This window comes from Pezoporus occidentalis, unplaced genomic scaffold (genome assembly GCF_034315485.1).
Source record: "Pezoporus occidentalis ecotype Australia unplaced genomic scaffold, CSIRO_AGI_Poc_V1 ctg76, whole genome shotgun sequence".
NCBI classification, from domain to species: domain Eukaryota; kingdom Metazoa; phylum Chordata; class Aves; order Psittaciformes; family Psittacidae; genus Pezoporus; species Pezoporus occidentalis.
In genome coordinates, this window is record NW_026916115.1 from 1,554,573 (window position 1) to 1,574,490 (window position 19,918).

Below are 19,918 nucleotides of genomic sequence, written 5' to 3' on the forward strand. Positions count from 1 at the left end.
AGCACAAATAAAATATGGAAATATGGTTACTTGAATCCTCAATTTCATTGTTTCTCACCCATGTGCTTGGGGGGGAAGCATACAGTTTTACAGAATTGATGCTGAGAATTTATTTGCACAAACCTTCCTGTCTATATTACAACCCTGAGGTTTCCATATTTTGGGGTGTTTTTTTTTTTGTGGTTTGTTTTTTCTCAAACATATCCATAAGAAGTTTAATGTGTTCAGCATCTGTACTTTTATACTACATAAAATTATAGAGTAAAATTGTGCAAGGAGCAATGACTCAAGAACTGCTACTTTAAATGCATAACTTGGAGACTACTGGATTCAGGGAAAAAGAGAGTCAAATTTTGGACAGAAATGACAGACACCCTGAAGAAGCTGAAAGAAATGAGTCTTAAATATGGAACTGCAAAAGCAGCATTTCAAATTTTGATCTGAAAACCAAAGGAGGTGCTTTCAAACAGGACAAGGCATCCCCAAAACTATTAAATAAGACATGACCAGGCAGAATAGGACAGATATGCTGCGTGCTATTCAAGACAGAACACTCAGACAAAGGTTTATCCCGAGGCGAACACGGTTCATGACAGTATAGCATATGACTTCCATATCTAATGCCCACTAATCTTATTTCTAGGCTCAGGACCATAATTGCAGGTTGAACAGCAGCTGGTTCTGGAGAAAAAACAGATACTCAACAGTACAAACAGATCAGATACTAACACAAAGAAGTTAAGAGTATTTCTGTATATTCTCTCTTCTGATACTAAAACCCTACCTAGCTTCCGCAGTGTAATGGCTAGATTTGATTCCCTTTTCATGTGTCCTGACTGAACCATTTGCTTCACTACTGCTGAGCAGTTTGAAGACCCCCAAAGACCAACTTGCAGTTAAGTGTCCAGCAAAGGTGTATCTGGTCTCAAACTGGTGAGACCCAGTCCAGGGCTCCTCCATCCTACAGCCCTAAGGCAGAGAGATTTTCCATACATATCCAGTTAAATAAAATACAAGCAAAGTCACCTGCTAGAGTCACAGCAGGTATGTGACACCTGATCAACTCATTCTTTCAGCAAATGCAAGCTCTGAACAAGATGTTCAGAAAGGAAGATGTCTCTGGTTACAAGACCAATGGCATAGCAGCCTAATTCTCAAACAAGAGACAGGGCACTGATGCAGCAAGAGTCTGAGATTTTGCATGAAATAGTACAGGTTTCTGGTTAATAAAACATATGTCCACTTCCATGAACTTTCACTTACATACTGGCTTGGCACCTAGGGAAGCTAATACAGAAACAGTGATGCCTCAAAATTCGTACTCTTTAGGAGGACACTTCCCTGTGATCCAACTGTAACATTTGCAGCGTCTAACAGACCCCAAGATATCATTAATTCATCTGTAAAAGGTTGCTGTTCTAGTTGTAAAATCAGGTAATAAAGAAGGGGTTTTCCAGTAGAAGTTCTACACTGTTTCACAGATTCTACACATACAATACTTAAATCCCATTTCAGTCAATCAAATCATAATTTTCAAATATAGCAGAGAGGTTAGCAGACTCATATCCAAATAAAAGAAAAAAAAACAACAAACAACCACAAACCACTTTGCAGTTAGAATACAGGTTTTGCCCAATATCTGAAGTAATGTACAGATATCAGATCATGTCTGCTGATAACAAACAAAGCTATTATTCACAGTAAGTTAGTAACATCTGCTTTGGAGGTATAATCATTTTTATGAATTCCTCCTCACAACTGTGTCACTTACTGAGAGATAACGCAAACACAACTGGCTTCAACTGTATTTGCAACTCACACAGAGATCAAACATATAAGCAACAGAAAAAAGGTACAATGAATACAGAGCAGCTTCTACACATTAAACAGACCCTTCACACAGACAGGTCAAGCTTGGGCTTCTACCGTTGGAAGACCAAATGGGAAGCACTGCAAACTCTCAAACAGAGACATTTTATCCCAAGAGATGACTGGATTCAATTACAGAAACACCTGATTAAAAATTTCTTTTAAGTCAAAACCACAGACATGGGCTTTCCCTAATACAAGAGCTCGCACGTGGATTTGTTAAGCCTTTTCCTTTTTACTGTTTAAGCAAGTTATAACACTACTGAAATCACACACACAATTAGTAAAGCTGCTTGTAATTAAACACTGTGTCTGGATCTACAGTACTAACATGGCTTTTACTCTACTCAGAGTTCAAACTCAGAAGGCACAAAGCAGAATAAAACCAATGTCTGAGATACGTAATAATTCATTGTAACTGTTAAATAATCTTGCCAAAATCTGCCAACAAGAAAATTAAATTAATTCCATTAACAGGCACCAGTCATTGAAATCCCTGAAATTTCTACATGAAAATGTCCCAAGTGGCATGGTGCTTACATGGCTCTATCTCTGGTCTCACTCTCTGTAGGGAGTTAGTATAATGAAAAACTTAAGTTTTAGGAGTACCTGTCTCAAGGTGAGTGAGGTCTGTGTGTTCACAAAACCATAACAGAAATCTGTCTTTGTAGATGGATGTTCCACCTCCAGAACATCATTCCAAGAATAGGGAGGAAACCAGGAGAACAAACCATAATATATTCGAAGTCCAAAATCCGCATATACAACATGAAAAAACACAATCTATTACTGAGCGGAACTAATACTTTACAACAGTGTCATCTGACTCAGATTGATTCAATCCAGAACATCCTGACCAACTCAGTTCAGACCCAGACCCCCATTAAGTGATGAGAACATATCCAAACCAAGGTATGGCAGGCAACGAGTCCAGTCAAGGATACCCACCTGAAAGTATGACAGTGACGTTCAGTGCAATGAACAACCCACAGAATAATCCAACCCTGAATGTAGTCCAGGCTGGTACAGGCTGTGAACAAAGCAATGGTGGAATTAAGGTGAGGTAAACAGGTTATCAGCAAAGTCAGATTAATCTGTGGAATAAATTTAAAACTAGGAAAAATAAGCTATTTCCAAAACTTCCAAACTAAAGCAGGTTATGTGACAATATCCCCCTCACAATCTACAGAGCATGCTCACATCAATTATTTGCACTACTTTGTTCAGACATTGAATCTAATTTGGCACCTTAACAAGCTGGAGAAGCATCTTTGCTGCATAGCTTGATCTCTTACCTGAGCTGCTCCTAAGGGTGGAACACGCAAACGTTTCATAGCCTTCTGTCTGTCTCCATCTTCTAACTCATTGGTCACCACTTCCTAAGGAGATGAAGATATACATCACAGAAGTTCATTCTAATGATAAGCACATGGTACTGCATTAAAAACAAAAATAACAGTTGGTTTCCAAGTTACATTTGAGCCCTGGCCCAATACTCTCCTAGCACACATTAACAAAGATAGGAGAAGCTCACCATGCTGCATCAAGTTACACAATACGAGCTAACACTGCACTGGCTTTTCAGAGTGAAAAGCTACCAGCTGAAGAGAAATACCCAAGTTATGTAAGCAGTGCCAGAAAGCAGTGGCATTTCAAAATCAATTAATAGCTGTCTTGGTGGCAAATACAAGCTAGAGAGAGCAAAACATTATAGGAATCAGTAGTGAACAAAAAACCACTGTTTTCTAGTTAAAAAGAGGAACAGTACGCAGACTAGCATCTTTACCTCTGTTTCGGAGATAAGTTGGTTGATCTTCTTGCAAGTATAGAAAGGTGCTACCTCCACCTCAGCCACCCGCCATTCTGCTCCCCGTGCTGTCTCCAAGTTCTTGTCATGTTTCTTTAAGATCTTGCGGAAGCCGGTGAAGTTCAGGTTCTGCAGACAAGGGAAAACAGTTACTGGCTTTTAACCTCAGTCAGGTCCCAGGAAAGTTAAATGGTTGTATTTCCAGTGCTAGCAAAAAAGGAATAGTTAGTAAACCCCAACAAATTATTGCATCTGTTGTCAGGAAGTTTCTGATTTACTGCTATATTAGAAGGCATACATATCCCTTACAAATAACAGAAAAAATGTGGGACTCGGGGGCACAAAGCCATATAGCTTATTTGCAGGAAACTACCTAAACTTCATGTTTCCTGAAAAGCCAAATTACTCCCATTTTCTTCCTTAATGCAGGAAGTGATGACAATCCTGATGAAACCTCCCTGAAGACTAATAACCTTTGGACATGCTCAAAACTTGCATGCTTGAAGTTATTTCACGACATGCTCCCTCTCCATGGGTATACCTTATTGCATATACCCCAGGTACTGCAAACCGGCAGCGGGTCTCTGGATTAGCAGGAGTTGGAATGAGCTCTTAAGAAACATACAAAGCTACAGAAAGACATGTTTACCAAAACTATCACAGTCATTACCAATCCTTCAACGGTTTTCCCTTCTGAAAAGGCTAAGCTACTAGCTTCTAGTTTCTTTAAACTCTGTGCTGGTTTCAAGTCAAGTTGTCCAGATAAACTCATTACAGAAGGGAAATCCTTGTACAAAATTTATAAATGCTGCAGATCAGCTCCAGACCTGTACATCCCCACAGCACTATCCTTTTCTACAGCGTACGTTGCACAATGACTGCAAAACTATTTTAGACTTGCAGATGTGGGAGATGCAACTCCCTAGTATGTAGAAGTGCATTAAAACAACAATTAATTGTTCGTTTTCAAGTTATATATGAGACTAACCCAGTACTCTTCTAATGCACAGTAACTTAAGAAAGGCAAAGCTCATCACACTGCAGGCAATTGCTGTGACAAGATGCATCCAAAATCCTGCATTTCATTATGCAGAAAACACCACTCAAAACACTCAATGTTTCATTCAAGCAACAGTAGGAACACAGACAGATCATGGCAAGATTCATCTCTGAAAAAAAAAAAAAAGCTTAGAAAGGAGCTTGGAAAGAAAAAGAAAGAAAACCGCAAAATCCCATGCCCTAGGGTGAGGCACCAGCTACTCACTGAAATATCTTCTATCTAAGTATACTGAGTGATTTAATACCAGACCCCTACTACCATACAGGTGAGGAAATGAGGGCAGGGAGACAGGAGCAGGAAGCCAATGAGGTAACAATCTGCATTACTGCAGACAAGAGACTTTAACTGTTTTCTATTGGAAAAGCCAGCATTCTACCCAGAGAGACCACCATTTCAGAATCTTGAAATTAAACTATGCAACAAAATGATGATTTTGGTCAGAGATTTTTCTGTAGCCTTGTCCTGGGTTCAGCAGTAGCAGTCATGTTTCTCCTTCTTGGTAGCTGGTGCAGTGCAGTGTTTTGACTTTCGGCCTGGGAACAGAGCTGATAGCGATGTTTTGGTTTGGCCAAGGACTTTGTGAGCCTCATGCTCTGCCAGGGAGGAGGGGAAGCCGGGAGGAAGCAGAGACAGGACACCTGACCCAAACTGACCAAAGAGGTATTCCATACCACAGCACGTCATGCCCAGGAGGTAACTGGGAGTTACCTGGAAGGGCTGGGAGACTGCAGGGTTGGAGGAGGTATCGGTCGGTGCTTGGTCGGGCTGGGGGGGGCGAGTGATCGGTCAGCTGGTGCTGAGGTGTTGTATTCTCTTCCCTTGTTATTTCCTTTATCATTACCATTGGTGGTAGCAGTAGTGATTTGTTATACCTTAGTTACTAAACTGTTCTTATCTCAACCCGTGGGAGTTGCATTCTTTTCGATTCTCCTCTCCGTCCCTCCGAGAGCAGGGGGAGGGCAAGAAGGGGGGGGAAGTGAGCGAACGAGTTACCTGACTGGGTTTAAACCTCGACAGTTCTTTTTGGCGCCCAACGTGGGGCACGAAGGGTTGAGATAACAACAGATCTGACCAGATTAATAGTCATTCGTCACAATGCTGATTTATTGGCTCTCAGAGTTGTTCTTGTTGATCTCACAGCTTCAGAATGTTGTGACTTACGTAGAGCCGGTATTTGCTGTGTTAGTGTTTATCAAGTGTGGGGCCTGGGCTAAGGTTCTTGTCTCACTGTGCTTTATGGCAATGGCTTGTAATACGGGCGGGCTCCAGCAGCAGGGCGGGACGGACGTGGCCGTGGACTTGTACCTGGCCGTCCGGCTGCTCTTCACCGCCCTGGCCCTCACCCTACTCTCCATCTTCGTGAGGCTGCGGGGAGCCGAGGGGGAGCGGCCCCGGGAGCCGGCGGCAGCCGAACCGGCCCGGGAGAGCGGCCCCGGGGACCAAGCGGCGGCGGGAGCGGGGCCGGAGGCCGCGCGGGGACGGCTGCCGGTGGAGGAGGTCGGGGCGGTCGAGGAGCAGAAGGAAGGGGCTGCCGAGCAGCGGGAGAAGGCGGCGGAGGAGCCGAGCCCCGCGGCCGAGCCCAGCCCCCCGACGGCCGAGAGCGTTTCCCGGAAGCCGCCCGCCGAGCCCCAGGAGGACGCAGGAGACCAGGCAGCATTTCCCAGCAAGGCAGAGGAGGAAGAGCTGGACTCAGGAAAAGAGAAGCTGGCGGTGGGAGAGCCGGCAAGCACAGCAGCTACACCAGCCCCAGTGACAAGTACAGCAGCTACACCAGCCCCAGTGACAAGTACAGCAGCGTCGTGTGAGAGTTCTGAAGGTTTTGAATGGCCTTTGGGTATCCTTGGTACCTGCCTGCTGATTGTGATGGGGATCAGCATGTTGGCACACATACAGACTGTGTTTTACCCGCAACCATTTTGTCTGATCTCAAAAGTTAAGCAGAGTCAGGTTTGGGTCTTGTCTGGGGTTAGACAACAATACAGGAGGACCAAGAGGTTTTCTCCAAGGCTGGAGAGTCATGAGTGGCAGGGTGTGTGGGACAGTATGGGCAAGTATCTAGTCCACTGGGCCCCTCCAGTGCTTTGGAAGCATCGGAGATGGAAGGCAGCTGTATGGAGTCCCCAGCAACAAGCTGCAGAAACTGCTGAAGGGGACAGTGAATTATTTTGAGCCTGGTGGGCCCATGGCACTTCAGGCCATCAGAGCAGAGATGCAACACAGAGATGGACTCATGATCGAGGGGTGGACTTAGCAATGGACACTATTGCCCAGGTTATTCACGAGTGTGAACATTGCACACAGTCTCTCCTGCTCTGGAAGACTGGTACAAGAGATGGAGCCTGACATCATGGACCAGATGGACGCAGCAGCATTATAGCTACTGGTCCATGCACTTAGATAAGAGTGGAGTGATGGTATATTGAAAATGTGGGATCTGAGCATGACATGAAAGGTATGGAATAAGGGGTGGATAATGTCCTGGGTTCAGCAGTAGCAGTCATGTTTCTCCTTCTTGGTAGCTGGTGCAGTGCAGTGTTTTGACTTTCGGCCTGGGAACAGAGCTGATAGCGATGTTTTGGTTTGGCCAAGGACTTTGTGAGCCTCATGCTCTGCCAGGGAGGAGGGGAAGCCGGGAGGAAGCAGAGACAGGACACCTGACCCAAGCTAGCCAAAGAGGTATTCCATACCACAGCACGTCATGCCCAGGAGGTAACTGGGAGTTAGCCGGAAGGGCTGGGGGACTGCAGGGTTGGAGGAGGTATCGGTCGGAGCTTGGTCGGGCTTGGGGGGCGAGTGATCGGTCAGCTGGTGCTGAGGTGTTGTATTCTCTTCCCTTGTTATTTCCTTTATCATTATTATCATTGGTGGTAGCAGTAGTGATTTGTTATACCTTAGTTACTAAACTGTTCTTATCTCAACCCGTGGGAGTTGCATTCTTTTCGATTCTCCTCTCCGTCCCTCCGAGAGCAGGGGGAGGGCAAGAAAGGGGGGGGAAGTGAGCAAACGAGTTACCTGACTGGGTTTAAACCACAACAAGCCTCAACTAACATCACTTTATATGCCATGTGTCCAATCCCATCCTAACTCTGATGTGCCTTGGCCGGTCTGGGCATGGTTACACCAGACACCCTTGAACCTCTCCAGCAGCACTTCATCCTCTGGCTGCAAAAATTCTGCAAGCCCAAAGCACACAATAAAAATACTGGTGGTTATAGTGGTGCTTCTGACAAGGAACATACAGTGATGGAACAGTCAAACATCATTCACACAGTCAGATGTTTTGCTATTCATGATGCTTTTGTTTGGCAAGGGGCCTTCTCCAAGCCTGACTTCCATTTCTGCTGGACACTAGTTCAATCCATTGGAGGCGAGTAAAAACCAAAGAGTACAACTTATGCAATAACATAATGCAAGATCAAGTAGAGTCAGTGGACTCAAAAATCTCTGCTCATATACAAATGCATAAGGAAATGCACCAGCAAGACAAACACACAGCAGTTTAATAAGGCTGATTCAGTATTTGTTATTTGCCTGATTAATGCACTGTATTATATACATATAAGTAAATACTATGTATTTAATAATTAAAATTTGTTTTGAAACAGTATTTCAAAGAAATAGATCTATTTATAGATCTATACATTCTAGAATGATATATTACTGTTAATAACAAATCAATTTTTTCAGATGTTTAATCATTGGCAAGTTAAATATCAGCTGCCCTGGAGACAAGTTACAGTTCCACTTGACATTTGGTTTGTGTACCTTAGACATGAATGCATGCTGCTTTTGCTCTTGCTTCAGTCTAACAGATTAGAATTTGCTTCAAATGCGTTTTCTGTTCCTGGTAACCCACCTCAAGACTTCAGCATTTCATCAAAGTCATAGCTTGATATTTATAATGCTGCTGTTGACTTCCCTTTACCACCTACATGAAGGCCTCAGCTATGTCATCTTCCCACCAGGTTACTGTTTTTCCTCTCCAAAACTTGAAGAGCTAGAATACGCCTAGTTCTTATACGCTAAGATCAAAAGTGATTAAGAGAAGTATTCTGGGATTTGGTTTTATATCTGGTTTAGTACTTGTACTCATTGTCCTAAACTTCAAGACCAATTTGAACTAATTTTTCTCATTCTCAATATGTTGTAGAAAGAAGCTCTGCTCCTTTTGGATACTGTGAAAGCTATCAAATCCAGATGGGATTTACATTAACATTTTCTATATGTACAATGAACTCTTGGTAGCAAAAATATACGTGTGTAACATGCCCTTCTTCACTGATGAATAGCAGGAAAAGATCTTCCAGATTAATGACCTATGTCACCACTATTTAAATTCTTCATCAAGCCTCAGAAGTGACTTTTGTTACCAAGAACTTTTTTTTTTTTTTAACAAAACAAACCTTGAAGAAATCACAGCACGTAATACTGTTTCATTCCATTCCTGAAAAGCTACAGATACTCTAACTTTCCCAGGATTTTGAACTAGAAATTACCTCTAACAGTTAAAGGGCTTTATTGAGAAACCCATAAATAGTTTCCAGACATGTACTCAAAGACATAATAACATCACTTTAGGAATGGTACGAATACTCAAAATTTTGGTAGAATTAACTTTGCCCATACTGCAGGTAGTATTTCTAACAATTAATTTTGTTTAGTAAAATTCTCCAGTACAATGCTGGTAAATCTCTAAATATAGATGTACTAAATTTAAACTCAAACATTCTTATTTAACAAGCTAAAAACCCTCACAGTAAGACATGTAAAAGCATTTCAGAGTACTTAACACCAAAAGAGCTATCCCAGAAAAAAAGATCATAACAGTTTCAGATTTTTGTTTCAAGATTTTTGGAACAGTATCAACATCTGCAATATTTACCATGCCCTTTCGTGCCAGAAACCCTAGTACAAGTAAAGATTTGGTTTTCTCATACTTCAAGGCAAACAAGCCTGTATCCTACAGAATTGAAAACTTTTTTTTAAATGAATGTTTTAACAAGAAATTCTGATACAGCAAGGTCACAGTCACTACCATGGTAACGCCAAGAGAAAACAGTATGTTAGCATTTCAAGTTTCATTACAAATATTAGATAAAAGAGCTTCTTTCTTCCCCAGTGTGCCAGCTCCAGCCCTGCACAGGAACAACACATTACAGGAGGAGGAGGAACTGATACAACTTCATGTTCTGGCCATGACTGGGCAAAGGGTGTTGGAGTCAGCCAGCCCAGAAAAGGAAGACAAAGGAAGCTCCTTCTGAAGGTCAGCTCAGCAAATTCTATTTCAACAAAAAGCAACAAGACATTACACTGCTAGCTGCTAGGCATCTGCCTTTTCTTAAGTGCTAGGGAACCCAAAATTAAGGAAGAAATTAAAATAACAGCTTGAATGAGGCAACTGAAGGATACACAGAGTCATTTACATATAGGGCTTTGTAAACCCACATCTTTTTGCAGGTACCTGATAGTTCTGCAGTAAGATGAGGCTGAGGTAGAGCTCACTGAAGGCCAATTTCAGATCTTTGATATTCCTATGCTGGACTCGTTCTTCATGGGACAGGTGGAAGACTGGCTTTCTGCGCCGCTGAAGTGTGGAAACCCCACTGGCTTCTTTTTGTGCATCCAAAGTTGATTGTAACTCAGTCCGGAGAGTAGTAAACCTGCGCTGAGCTTCTGCAAGCTTTTCTGTTAGCAAAGAAAGGAAAAAGTCAGATGAGAGGATAGCAACTTGCCTACTGAGCCTGTTAAAAGCACTATACCTTTTCCTCAAATAACATGCCTGCAGGTAAAAAGCACTGCATTGAATAACCTACAGCATGTCTTCCCCTCCTAAGCATTAAATTCCACGACTCTGCATATTTCCTTTCTATGAAGCTCCTTTTAGTTAAAGACATGAATTCGGACCTCTCCACTTCCACTCAAGATCTGATTTCTTCTAGAGGATGCTTGTTCCAGGACTCTACGCATACCTGTATGGTATGGAAGAAGACCAACCTGCTCAGCTGCTGCCTGTACCGAGAGGCTATAAACCAGCACAAGGATGCAGGGTTAGGCCCCCCCACATCAGCAGAGCCACAGCTGGATGCAGCCAGGCAGATAGGGTCTCATCCAAATACCAAAGCAGTGACCACACGTCTACTCTGCACACAAAGGAAAGCTGATCGCCTTTCTCAAATAAAGCAAATGCACAAAAAGCAAATGAGGAAAAAACCCAACTGTTAGACAATGTTATGAAACTTGACAGTTTAGTAAGCAAAGCACTTTTCATATCTGTGCACCCACTACTAACTATGTGTTTACTATCTTTTTATATGACAGTAAGGAAATCCAAGGAGAAAAAAAAAAAACAAAGAAAACAAACCCCACTTCAAATGAGATGCTGAATTTTGTTGCTCAGAGAGCAACGCTACCCTTCTGCCAAGTTCCCAGTGACAGACAAACACAGCTTCTGCTTTGATCAGGAATTACAACACTACTAGCTGCTGTACACAAACTGCTGTAATAATACATCCCTCTCTTCCTCAGTTTAGGCTCATGCAGGTTAGAAGCATAGCCTCATTATTTACTGATTAAAGGAACAGCCAACCTGAATTTAAATATCATTTTGATGTGTATTCAGAAGAAGTCAGCCTCTCTTCCTCACATCTCAAGTATGAAAAAGGTGTTCCTTTAAGTATGCAGCTTCATGTACTATTAGAAAAAAATAATTTTTTGCTAAATAAAAATCTTTTTAATGCTAAAACCAGCATAATTGACACCATTATCTTTCTCTTTGATCTGTACAACTAGTTCCCTCCAATCTTTTTCCCTCCCCTATGGTGTTAGTCACAGCTTTGGCATCTCTGCTGATAAGCCCCATCATGGACCATGTGCAGTGGCGCTGGCCAGGAAGGCAACAAATAGGTTCACAGTGTTGGAGCAGAGGCTGGAGCCACCTCCACCCAGCAGGACACACACCACCGCAGCAGAAACCATGGAGCCCCACGGTCCCTCCACCACTCAAAACTCTGCCCAACAGTCTCCTGGCTATCAATCTAATTCCCCTTCATTAGCATCTTATGTAACTTAATAGTAATTTTCAATTGCTGCCGCACCTCCCTCGAAGTAAGATTTACTCTTATGGGTGCAATTCTGACTTTCTCTTCAGTCTTACTCAATTCTGGTTAATTTTAAGAGCAAACCTCATCTGTAAATAATTATACAGTGCTCTGCATAAGGTATCTTCCAGAAGGAGAATGCCCTTCTGAATGGAAAATTGGAATCAATATACAAAAATCAAGTATGGAAGAGCCTGAAACTCTCTAACTTTCTTGATTATAAGCTTTAAGTAAAGTAAGATGTTTTAAAAAGACAGGAAAGGATAACTCCTCCCTGGTAACTTCTATAGCTTCAAGGACTCCACTGAAGAGAGGCAATGTAGCCCACAATGAGAATCGTTTGCCCACAGCAGGAATTGTCTGCCCACAGCCTACAATTACATAATATTTAACACACACAAGGTCAGACTGCAAAAATCTTTCCCCACTTTAGGAACTCTCTCAGGAAGAAGTAACATATCTATTAGAGCAACTGTTAGAATCAAAAGCCTTCATATAAATAAAACTCACAAGTTTACTATATTCAAAATGCCACATTAAACTGTGATACACTGAGATTTCTTTGGATCAAATTATTAAATATGCGAGAGTTTAAATCACATCTCTAAATTGAAACTATGTTCCATTTTCCCTATGTCCTGAAAAAAAAAGCCAACTAAAAGCCTAACAAAACAATATTTAAAGGAAAGACGATGCTTTGAAATAGTCTCAAAACTGCTGCTGCAATTTTCTTCTTTGCAAAGCAATGTCCAGTAAGAAAGCATCATCTCCAAACACAAATATTCTTCTTTATTATGCACTGCCCTCTCACATCTGTAGGGGAGGACCACAGTTCTCTAAGAATGAGGCTTTAAAGGCAACTGACTCCCTCCTGAGAAACAGCAGTCCTGCACCTTCTTCTCCCTCCTGCTCTCTCTCACATGGACTCCAGTTATACAGTCCACAACTGACTTCACCTAGTTAAGGTATGATTTTATCATGGAGATTCATTGCAAAAGCAAAATAAGACAAAATATGTGCTGCTCTTCTTAAAAGCTCATACTGAATCGCTTAGGGAAACAGCAAAGCAGAGTACAAATTAATTTCTCAGTTTACAGCACACTCCAAAATGATTGAGAAGTCATTCACCACTAACCTAGCACTCCCAAATGTGACTTTTTTTAAAAAAATATGTCACTCAAAAGAGTTAGAAAAAAAGCAGCATACACATGGAAACTGGAAGCACTTGTTGTGTGGCAGCATTTCGCATGACATGATGCCCACTAAGTCATCGGCTCAAGTGTAACCTCACAGCAAAGACTAAGGAGAAATTTGAAACCAGAGGAAGACTTCAACAAAAGTACTTGCAATAAAGACGCAGGTTTGCCCCAGAAATGCTTCTAGATCCTGACTAAAACCACCGTCTAAAGAGTTGCCTCTCAGCTATACAATTTCAAGTTGTTTTGACTCCATTTTCCAAGTGTAAAGAAAAGCTCACACATAAGAATCATGGAAGAAAAGCTGTTACATCAAAGAACTAGTACAGTTTCTCAAGTTCCAGCTCACGTGGCCATGGTTGTGATCAAAACTTGTTTCACCAGAGAGGAGATAATCGAACAGCCCATACCTCCTTGCAGCTATCCAGCTCAGGAGTCTGGGCATTTTAGGCAGGCTCTTTCAGCACTCCTTCCTTTTCCTACTTGTACTTACTATGTTCACTATTTTGCTTACCAAGTTAAAGCCTACAAATAACAAAACCACCTCCTAAATTAACCACAAAAATGTTACTAGCTACACTGTAGCCCAAGCAAATCCTGATGATACTAGCTTAAAATATAACAAACTTCCCCTCTAGAAAATCCCAAACACAAACCAAAACTGGCCACAAATGAAACTTCAGCACTTGAATAGGCATGCCCTACTGGAAACATCTGAAAATTTTACTTCTGTGCTTTTTTCTTTCAATTGAGTATAGATTTTCTTGAGCATAGTCCAAATAATCACAAATTGTTTATCAAATCAGATTTAGTTAATGGCTGTTTTACTTCCTACTGAGCTGCAATAATGGTCTGGGGAATTAAGGCTATGTTTGACAAGAGCTGACAACCTTAGCATACAGTATTATGCAGCAGGTACTCCGACCCTAAGTACACTAGGGAGGAGCTGAGGTCCAGGAGGAGCCTGTCCTAAGAGGACCGGGTTGTCCATGTTGTGGCAATCCCTGGAAATCTTCACTGAGAATCCCTTAGTGCAGGGATCAAGAAGATGACAAAATTAAGCAGGGATCAAAAGAAGGCTTAGCTTTCTTGAAAATGGCAATATTTATCGTTGTAAAGCCAAGTGTGTAATAAAACATATGATAAACGTGTAACAGACAGAATGTACCAGGTCACAATCCAAGCTAACACACACCTGGAGTTACAATAGGGTCCGAGGTGACAAATTTCTGACATGATCAAGAAGAGGAACCACTGATGGAACATTTCTTGACATAGCTTAACGTTAATAACCCTAATAAGGGTTTCCATACTGTTAAAGTCACGTCACTTCTGCAAGTAAAAGACTTACTTTAAGCTTATCACAAAAGATTTTCAAATTACATGTATTCTCTTCTATAACATTTTTGAAATGACAGCAAGATGGAAAAAATCCTATCCTATATTATTAGTGCCATTTTAAACAATGCTGGAATGGCTGCACATGTACATGTGGATGCACGTGCTCTAGCAGGTCCTCATTAGGGAAAATTATAATCTGTATTGTGCATCTAAATTGACAGAACCTCCTTCACAGAGTCTAGCTCATAGTACACAGGATCTGATATAACTAGAGAAGAAAGACAAGTTTCTAAGCATAAATGCCTTATCTTAGACCTGGGATAAAAACAAAAGACCCCACACGGAAATAAAGCAGAACAATTGTTCTCAGTTACATATGTATGAATTACATGTAGGAAAACACCAATAAAGTATAAAACCCAGCTGGCCTAGTAAAATATATCACTTCTACCTACAAAATGCTCCTTGCCCTTGTTCTGACACCCACTCCACTCTGGCTATAGCAAAATACCACGGCTCCAGGGAGCCAGGAGAGCAGGCATAGCCAGCCCAAAAGAGATTTACTTGCCTAGATGTAAGCTAGACAGAGGCAAGCTGCAGTGCACTGTTACTGCATCTATTATGCTTTCAGCTATTCTCATGTTCACAACCCAGATTTTGCTAGCAATAAAATAGCTAGCAATAAAGCCATCGCTTGATGATTATTAAAATATTTTGCACAATTCAACTGTCTTTGTTACCAGATTAAAGTCAGAAATAGAAAAGGGTACCATATTGTGCTGCAAAAGCCTGTTTATAGCATCAAGTTAGTAAGTCAACATGTTAAGAGAAAGTATAGCAGAAGTCAAGGCACCACTGTCTTCATATTTAAATGCTTTTCTAGTTGAAAACCCATTTTAAACCTTAGCAAAAGGGGCAGAAAACCAGCTGAAGTGTAATGGTGGGTGGAACTGGATCACACTAACACTAAGCTTTTTGCAGCAATATTACAGGGTGAATTTCCAATTATCCCATTCTAAAGAAAACACAGGATGGGAAAGCAAACTTTCTCCGGGAAAACAACAAACAACAGCACTCTGACACATGACCCCTAGGAATCCCTACTCTTACCATTACATTTTTACTCAATTTACTAAACAGGAATTTATACACAGCCAATGACAAACTGCTACTTGGCTGACCTACTCCAGAAAGTTTAAGGAGTTTATGTGAAAGAATTTAAAACTTGGACACATCAGGATGGTCAAGTTATGATACAGGGGCAAGTCCATGATAGCTATTCATGCACAAGCTCAGGGAACACCAGTTAAGGAACTTAGCACAACTAAAACATGCACAGGAAACTGTCACCATGGATAAGTTGAGAAACTGTTGCCTGTGCCCTACCACTTGACATAAGAGCATCTTCTTGAAGTTCAGCAGAACACTACCGCAGACCAATGAAATCACCTGCCCTCCTTTTCCCTCCATGCAAATACCATGGTTTAGGCTTCACATCTGTGATTAAACCAGAGCAGTTTCCCATATAAACCCGTCCTATAATTACCTGATGGTAGACCTGCATGACCACTATGGTTACTCTGAAAGTTTGGGAGCTTTGGACTCTTTTTGTGTTGCTGTATTTTCCACAAATATACACAAATAAGCACCTTACCTGAATAGAAAATGTTGATTTTGGCAAGTTCTTTCTCACAGGTTTGGAAGAACTTCTCTTCAAACGTGGCAAAACATCTTTTCACTGTGTCTTCATCTGTGTCTATAAAACAAGTTTTAACAAAAGAAGATAAGAACAATTTTCTAAGTGACTGCCATGGAAATATTTCTTCAGAGTAAATCCACCTTCTTCATTATATAGAGAAGGAAGAACAATAAGGCCCTAAAGGTTCTGAGGGAACACATATTTGCTTATAAAAAGAATTATACAAAGATTAAGAGGTAAAAACTCATAAGCAGTAACTGCATCTTGGCCAAAGTTTTCATTATCTTTTTTGATCCTTCAAGTGTTACTGCGGATCTCACATCCTTCATTTCCAATTCCTAACCCAGCTTGTGCAACTGCACCTGTACAGCCATCCTGGATCAAGACTGCTCTTTATATCTACATGAACTTTTTTAAAAGGCATCTTACCTACCATCACAAAGTCACCCACTGCAAAGACGCACATCAGTGGAAAGGAAACACCACACTACATCCCCACCTGCCCACTTCTGCTGCCTCCAGCACCCTGAAGCCACCCCTCATCTGCCACATCAATCCAGAACAAAGCCACACAGCCACTGCAGGGGTGGTCTCCTTCCTCCCTCCCACACCACTTCTCCAACCATGTGGTAAGCCAAATCAGGGAAAGATCTTCCAACCAAAACAAAAGCAGATTAAGCAGCATCATAACCACTCTCAGCATGCTAGCACTATATGTCAGGGTTAAGTCACATTTACCCACCCAGAAGTTATTCTGCTCTCCAGTCTAGGGCACTGGCAAGTTCTCCAATTACTAACTTTAGTGAAATCAAACCTCTTTATCAAAGATAGGGTTTATGATCTTCTTATGTTCTTCCTCCCCCAGATATACTGCAGCAGAAAGCCAAGTACTATCAGTGCTGCATGTTCATGCCATGCCCTTTCCAGCTTGTCCATCACTTCCCCCAGAGATTCACCAGCATTCAGAACACTGCAGCACACTTTGCACTGGGACTTGTATAAGGGACCTAAACCTACCACAGGCACTGGCCTTGCTCTTGAAGAGCAAAGCTGCCTGTGAAAAGTATTCATCCTAACTTAGCAAACGGCATTTAGAAGTGCAGAGTTTTTAACTAAAGGCTTCATCTGACCTCCCAGGAGGACTCGCTGGTTCAGCTACCATTCCTCTCTTCTCATCACTGTAACCCTTCAAATATAAACCTAGCACCACAGCAAACTAAAATATGCCTGACAAGTACATGGGAAACTATGTGGAAAGTATCTTCTTCCCAGAAAAGAAAAACCTCATCTCACAAGCAAAGTTTAAAGGAAGAGGCCTAAATTACGGCAATCATGAACAGACCCACACTTCTCCCTCCCTGCTGCTCTGGGACTGTTCTAACTCTTGGAAAAGTTATGCACAATTTACAATTCCATAATTAAAGTAAAAATCTGATATTAAAGCAGCAATTTGGTCACTTTGTTATAAAATTACAGCACAGCATCTCCAGAAGGGTGGAACTTCAAAGGCAGAATGAATTTTCTAATAATTAAGAAATTAGTTTAATGAGTAAAAAATTAAAGACAACACACTATAATTACAAATTTTAGCACTGTTCTATCCAAATGTTGCTAATGCTGAAATAAAGCACTCTTCATAACCTCCATAGTTAGTTCCTCAATTTCAGCCTTACAGTCTGAAAAAGTTAGTGTTATTACAGAGAGAAAAAATAAGATTTTATTATAGCTTTAATAACATCAAGAAATAGATTTTGAAATACATGTTATTAAATTGAAAATATGAGTGTCTTCAGAAAAGTTTCACTTACTAGCAGATAAATAGACTATAATAACTAAGAAAACTTTTAGCATTAATTTTTTAGGTAAAAATCACCTCAGAGTAGTATTAATCACAAGAATATTTAAACACAAAACTTTCAGCATTCAAAATTTTCTATGCTTTAAAGAATGAAAGGGGAGGGAAAAACAAACAACAGTCTTGAAACAATGATGGGTGTTTACAATTCCACTATCCAAGGGCTTGTAGAAAAGGATTTGCAAGGGCTCCAAAGGCTGTTCCAAACTCCAGGTTTAGGCTCCTGGGGTCCCTTTATTACCTGACATTTATACTTGCAGATTCACAGCTACTCCCAAGGCCAAGGGCTCCCTCCCTTATGCAAACAAACCCTGAAATGACAGGGCTCCAACTCTTCTTTGCTGAAGAAAAGCCAGAGCAGCCCCGAGGTGTCATTACACCCCTGCTCGAGGTCATTGGCCCGGTGCAAACTTTGCAGAACTGAACATGTATGTGCCTCAACTGCTCCTGCTCAGCCCAATGCCTCAACACAGATCCCTCTGTGGGCAGCCTAAAACCAGAAGGACAGAAAATAACTCTTGCTTTGGGGCTGGTATCTTCTAACAGCAAAGTCACAGCAGTTGCGACATCCCACCCTGGAACCCTGAAAGGCCAATCTGAACTTGCCTGCAAGAGCTCTAATCCTTGACCCAACAGCCTCAAATTCAGGCAGACAAAACACAAACAGACAGTGAAGCAACAGAAATTACTATGCAATACTTAATATGCAGAGATTTTATTCACTAGCTGAAGCTTTTCAAGTAACAGTGACCAGGCAGTATTAAAACACAGCTGACCCTTAAGGAAGGACCTGAAGGGCAAATTCTTCAGCCCAAAGAGTTTACATATTTCTAGCAGAAAAACTTTCCTATACAGGCTTTCTGACATGGGGTAATCAGCATTTCCTGCCTTTAAAAATAAGTCATATAGAAATAAAAGCACACAGTGTTTTCCTGCTTCGAAAACACCAAACCACTTCCATCATCACTGGTTTCTAGGTTTCAGTATATTTACAAAGCAAAAATAAAACCAAGGAAGTTTTTAAACTTCAGACACTGGAACTATCCAAGAACTAACAACAACAACAAAAAAATCATCAGGAAGTTCTATGCAGTCAAAATATCACCTTTTAAAACAGGAAAAAGCTCAGCAAATTAACATGCTGTTAAACTAACATAATCAATGCCAAATACATTAAGAAATATCTTGTTTTGTACATTACTGACCACTTCAGGAAATGATAATTAAGTGTATTAAGCAGTTTGACTATCTCTGAAGTTTGGAAAAGGAAAATGGGCTTTAAAACACAAACCAACCACTACTGGAAGACCTTCCAAAAACCTTGAGCTCAGGAATTCCGGTCTCTATTTCAACCTCAAAACATCGCTGACTCAGAGGAAAACAAGTTCTATACAAACTATTCAAAATCCTTCTCCAAATGTCAAACACCTTCTTACAAAAGATTCTGCAGACCATGGTGGATGCCAGCTTTAAAAATCAGGATTCTCTGTGAAGAAAAGCTTTCCCTTTGGTCCCATTCCCACTGCAGTTCAGTCATTTAGCTGCAATAATAGACAAGTGCTGCCAAGGCTACTGCCTTTATTTATTTATTTTCCCCCCAAGGCTAGGACAGGACAACGTTTTTTGCCATGAGAAAATCAGTGCCAGAAACTGGCCTTGGATTCAGAAGCTCCATGACAACAGAAGCTGTTTTTAAAAGGCATCCAGTTATTGCTGCCAAGAAGGGCCAGCAGTAAGCTTCCTTTTGTCCTTTCTCTATAGCCCTAATTCTCCATTTACCCTAAGCTCCACGAAGTTGCCATGAACAAGGTTGCCAAGAAGATAGTCTGATCAATATTGCAGCTCCACAACCTCATCTTCCTATGCAATTTCCTGCTGTGAATAAAGTAAGCCTAGAAGGCTCCTGCTTTTCCTTGCAAAGCCAAGTAGTGAACCAGCAGTGATCTGGATGTACTCCCCTATCACCACACTTCCTAGTTTGCAGAGTTCAGACA

General features: G+C 41.3%; 1 protein-coding gene across 2 annotated transcripts in view; it reads right to left on the bottom strand.

The window, feature by feature from the left end:
* The window catches only part of XPR1 (xenotropic and polytropic retrovirus receptor 1), a 108,079-nt gene that overhangs the window by 22,712 nt on the left and 65,449 nt on the right, over positions 1-19,918 (bottom strand). For both annotated transcript variants that reach the window (XM_062602332.1, XM_062602333.1), the window contains exons 3-7: positions 16,025-16,126; positions 10,198-10,421; positions 3,656-3,805; positions 3,165-3,248; positions 2,818-2,899 (exon numbers count right to left, since the gene is read on the bottom strand). In XM_062602332.1, the coding sequence (XP_062458316.1) occupies positions 2,818-2,899; positions 3,165-3,248; positions 3,656-3,805; positions 10,198-10,421; positions 16,025-16,126 (642 nt within the window). The remainder of the gene's footprint in view (positions 1-2,817; positions 2,900-3,164; positions 3,249-3,655; positions 3,806-10,197; positions 10,422-16,024; positions 16,127-19,918) is intronic.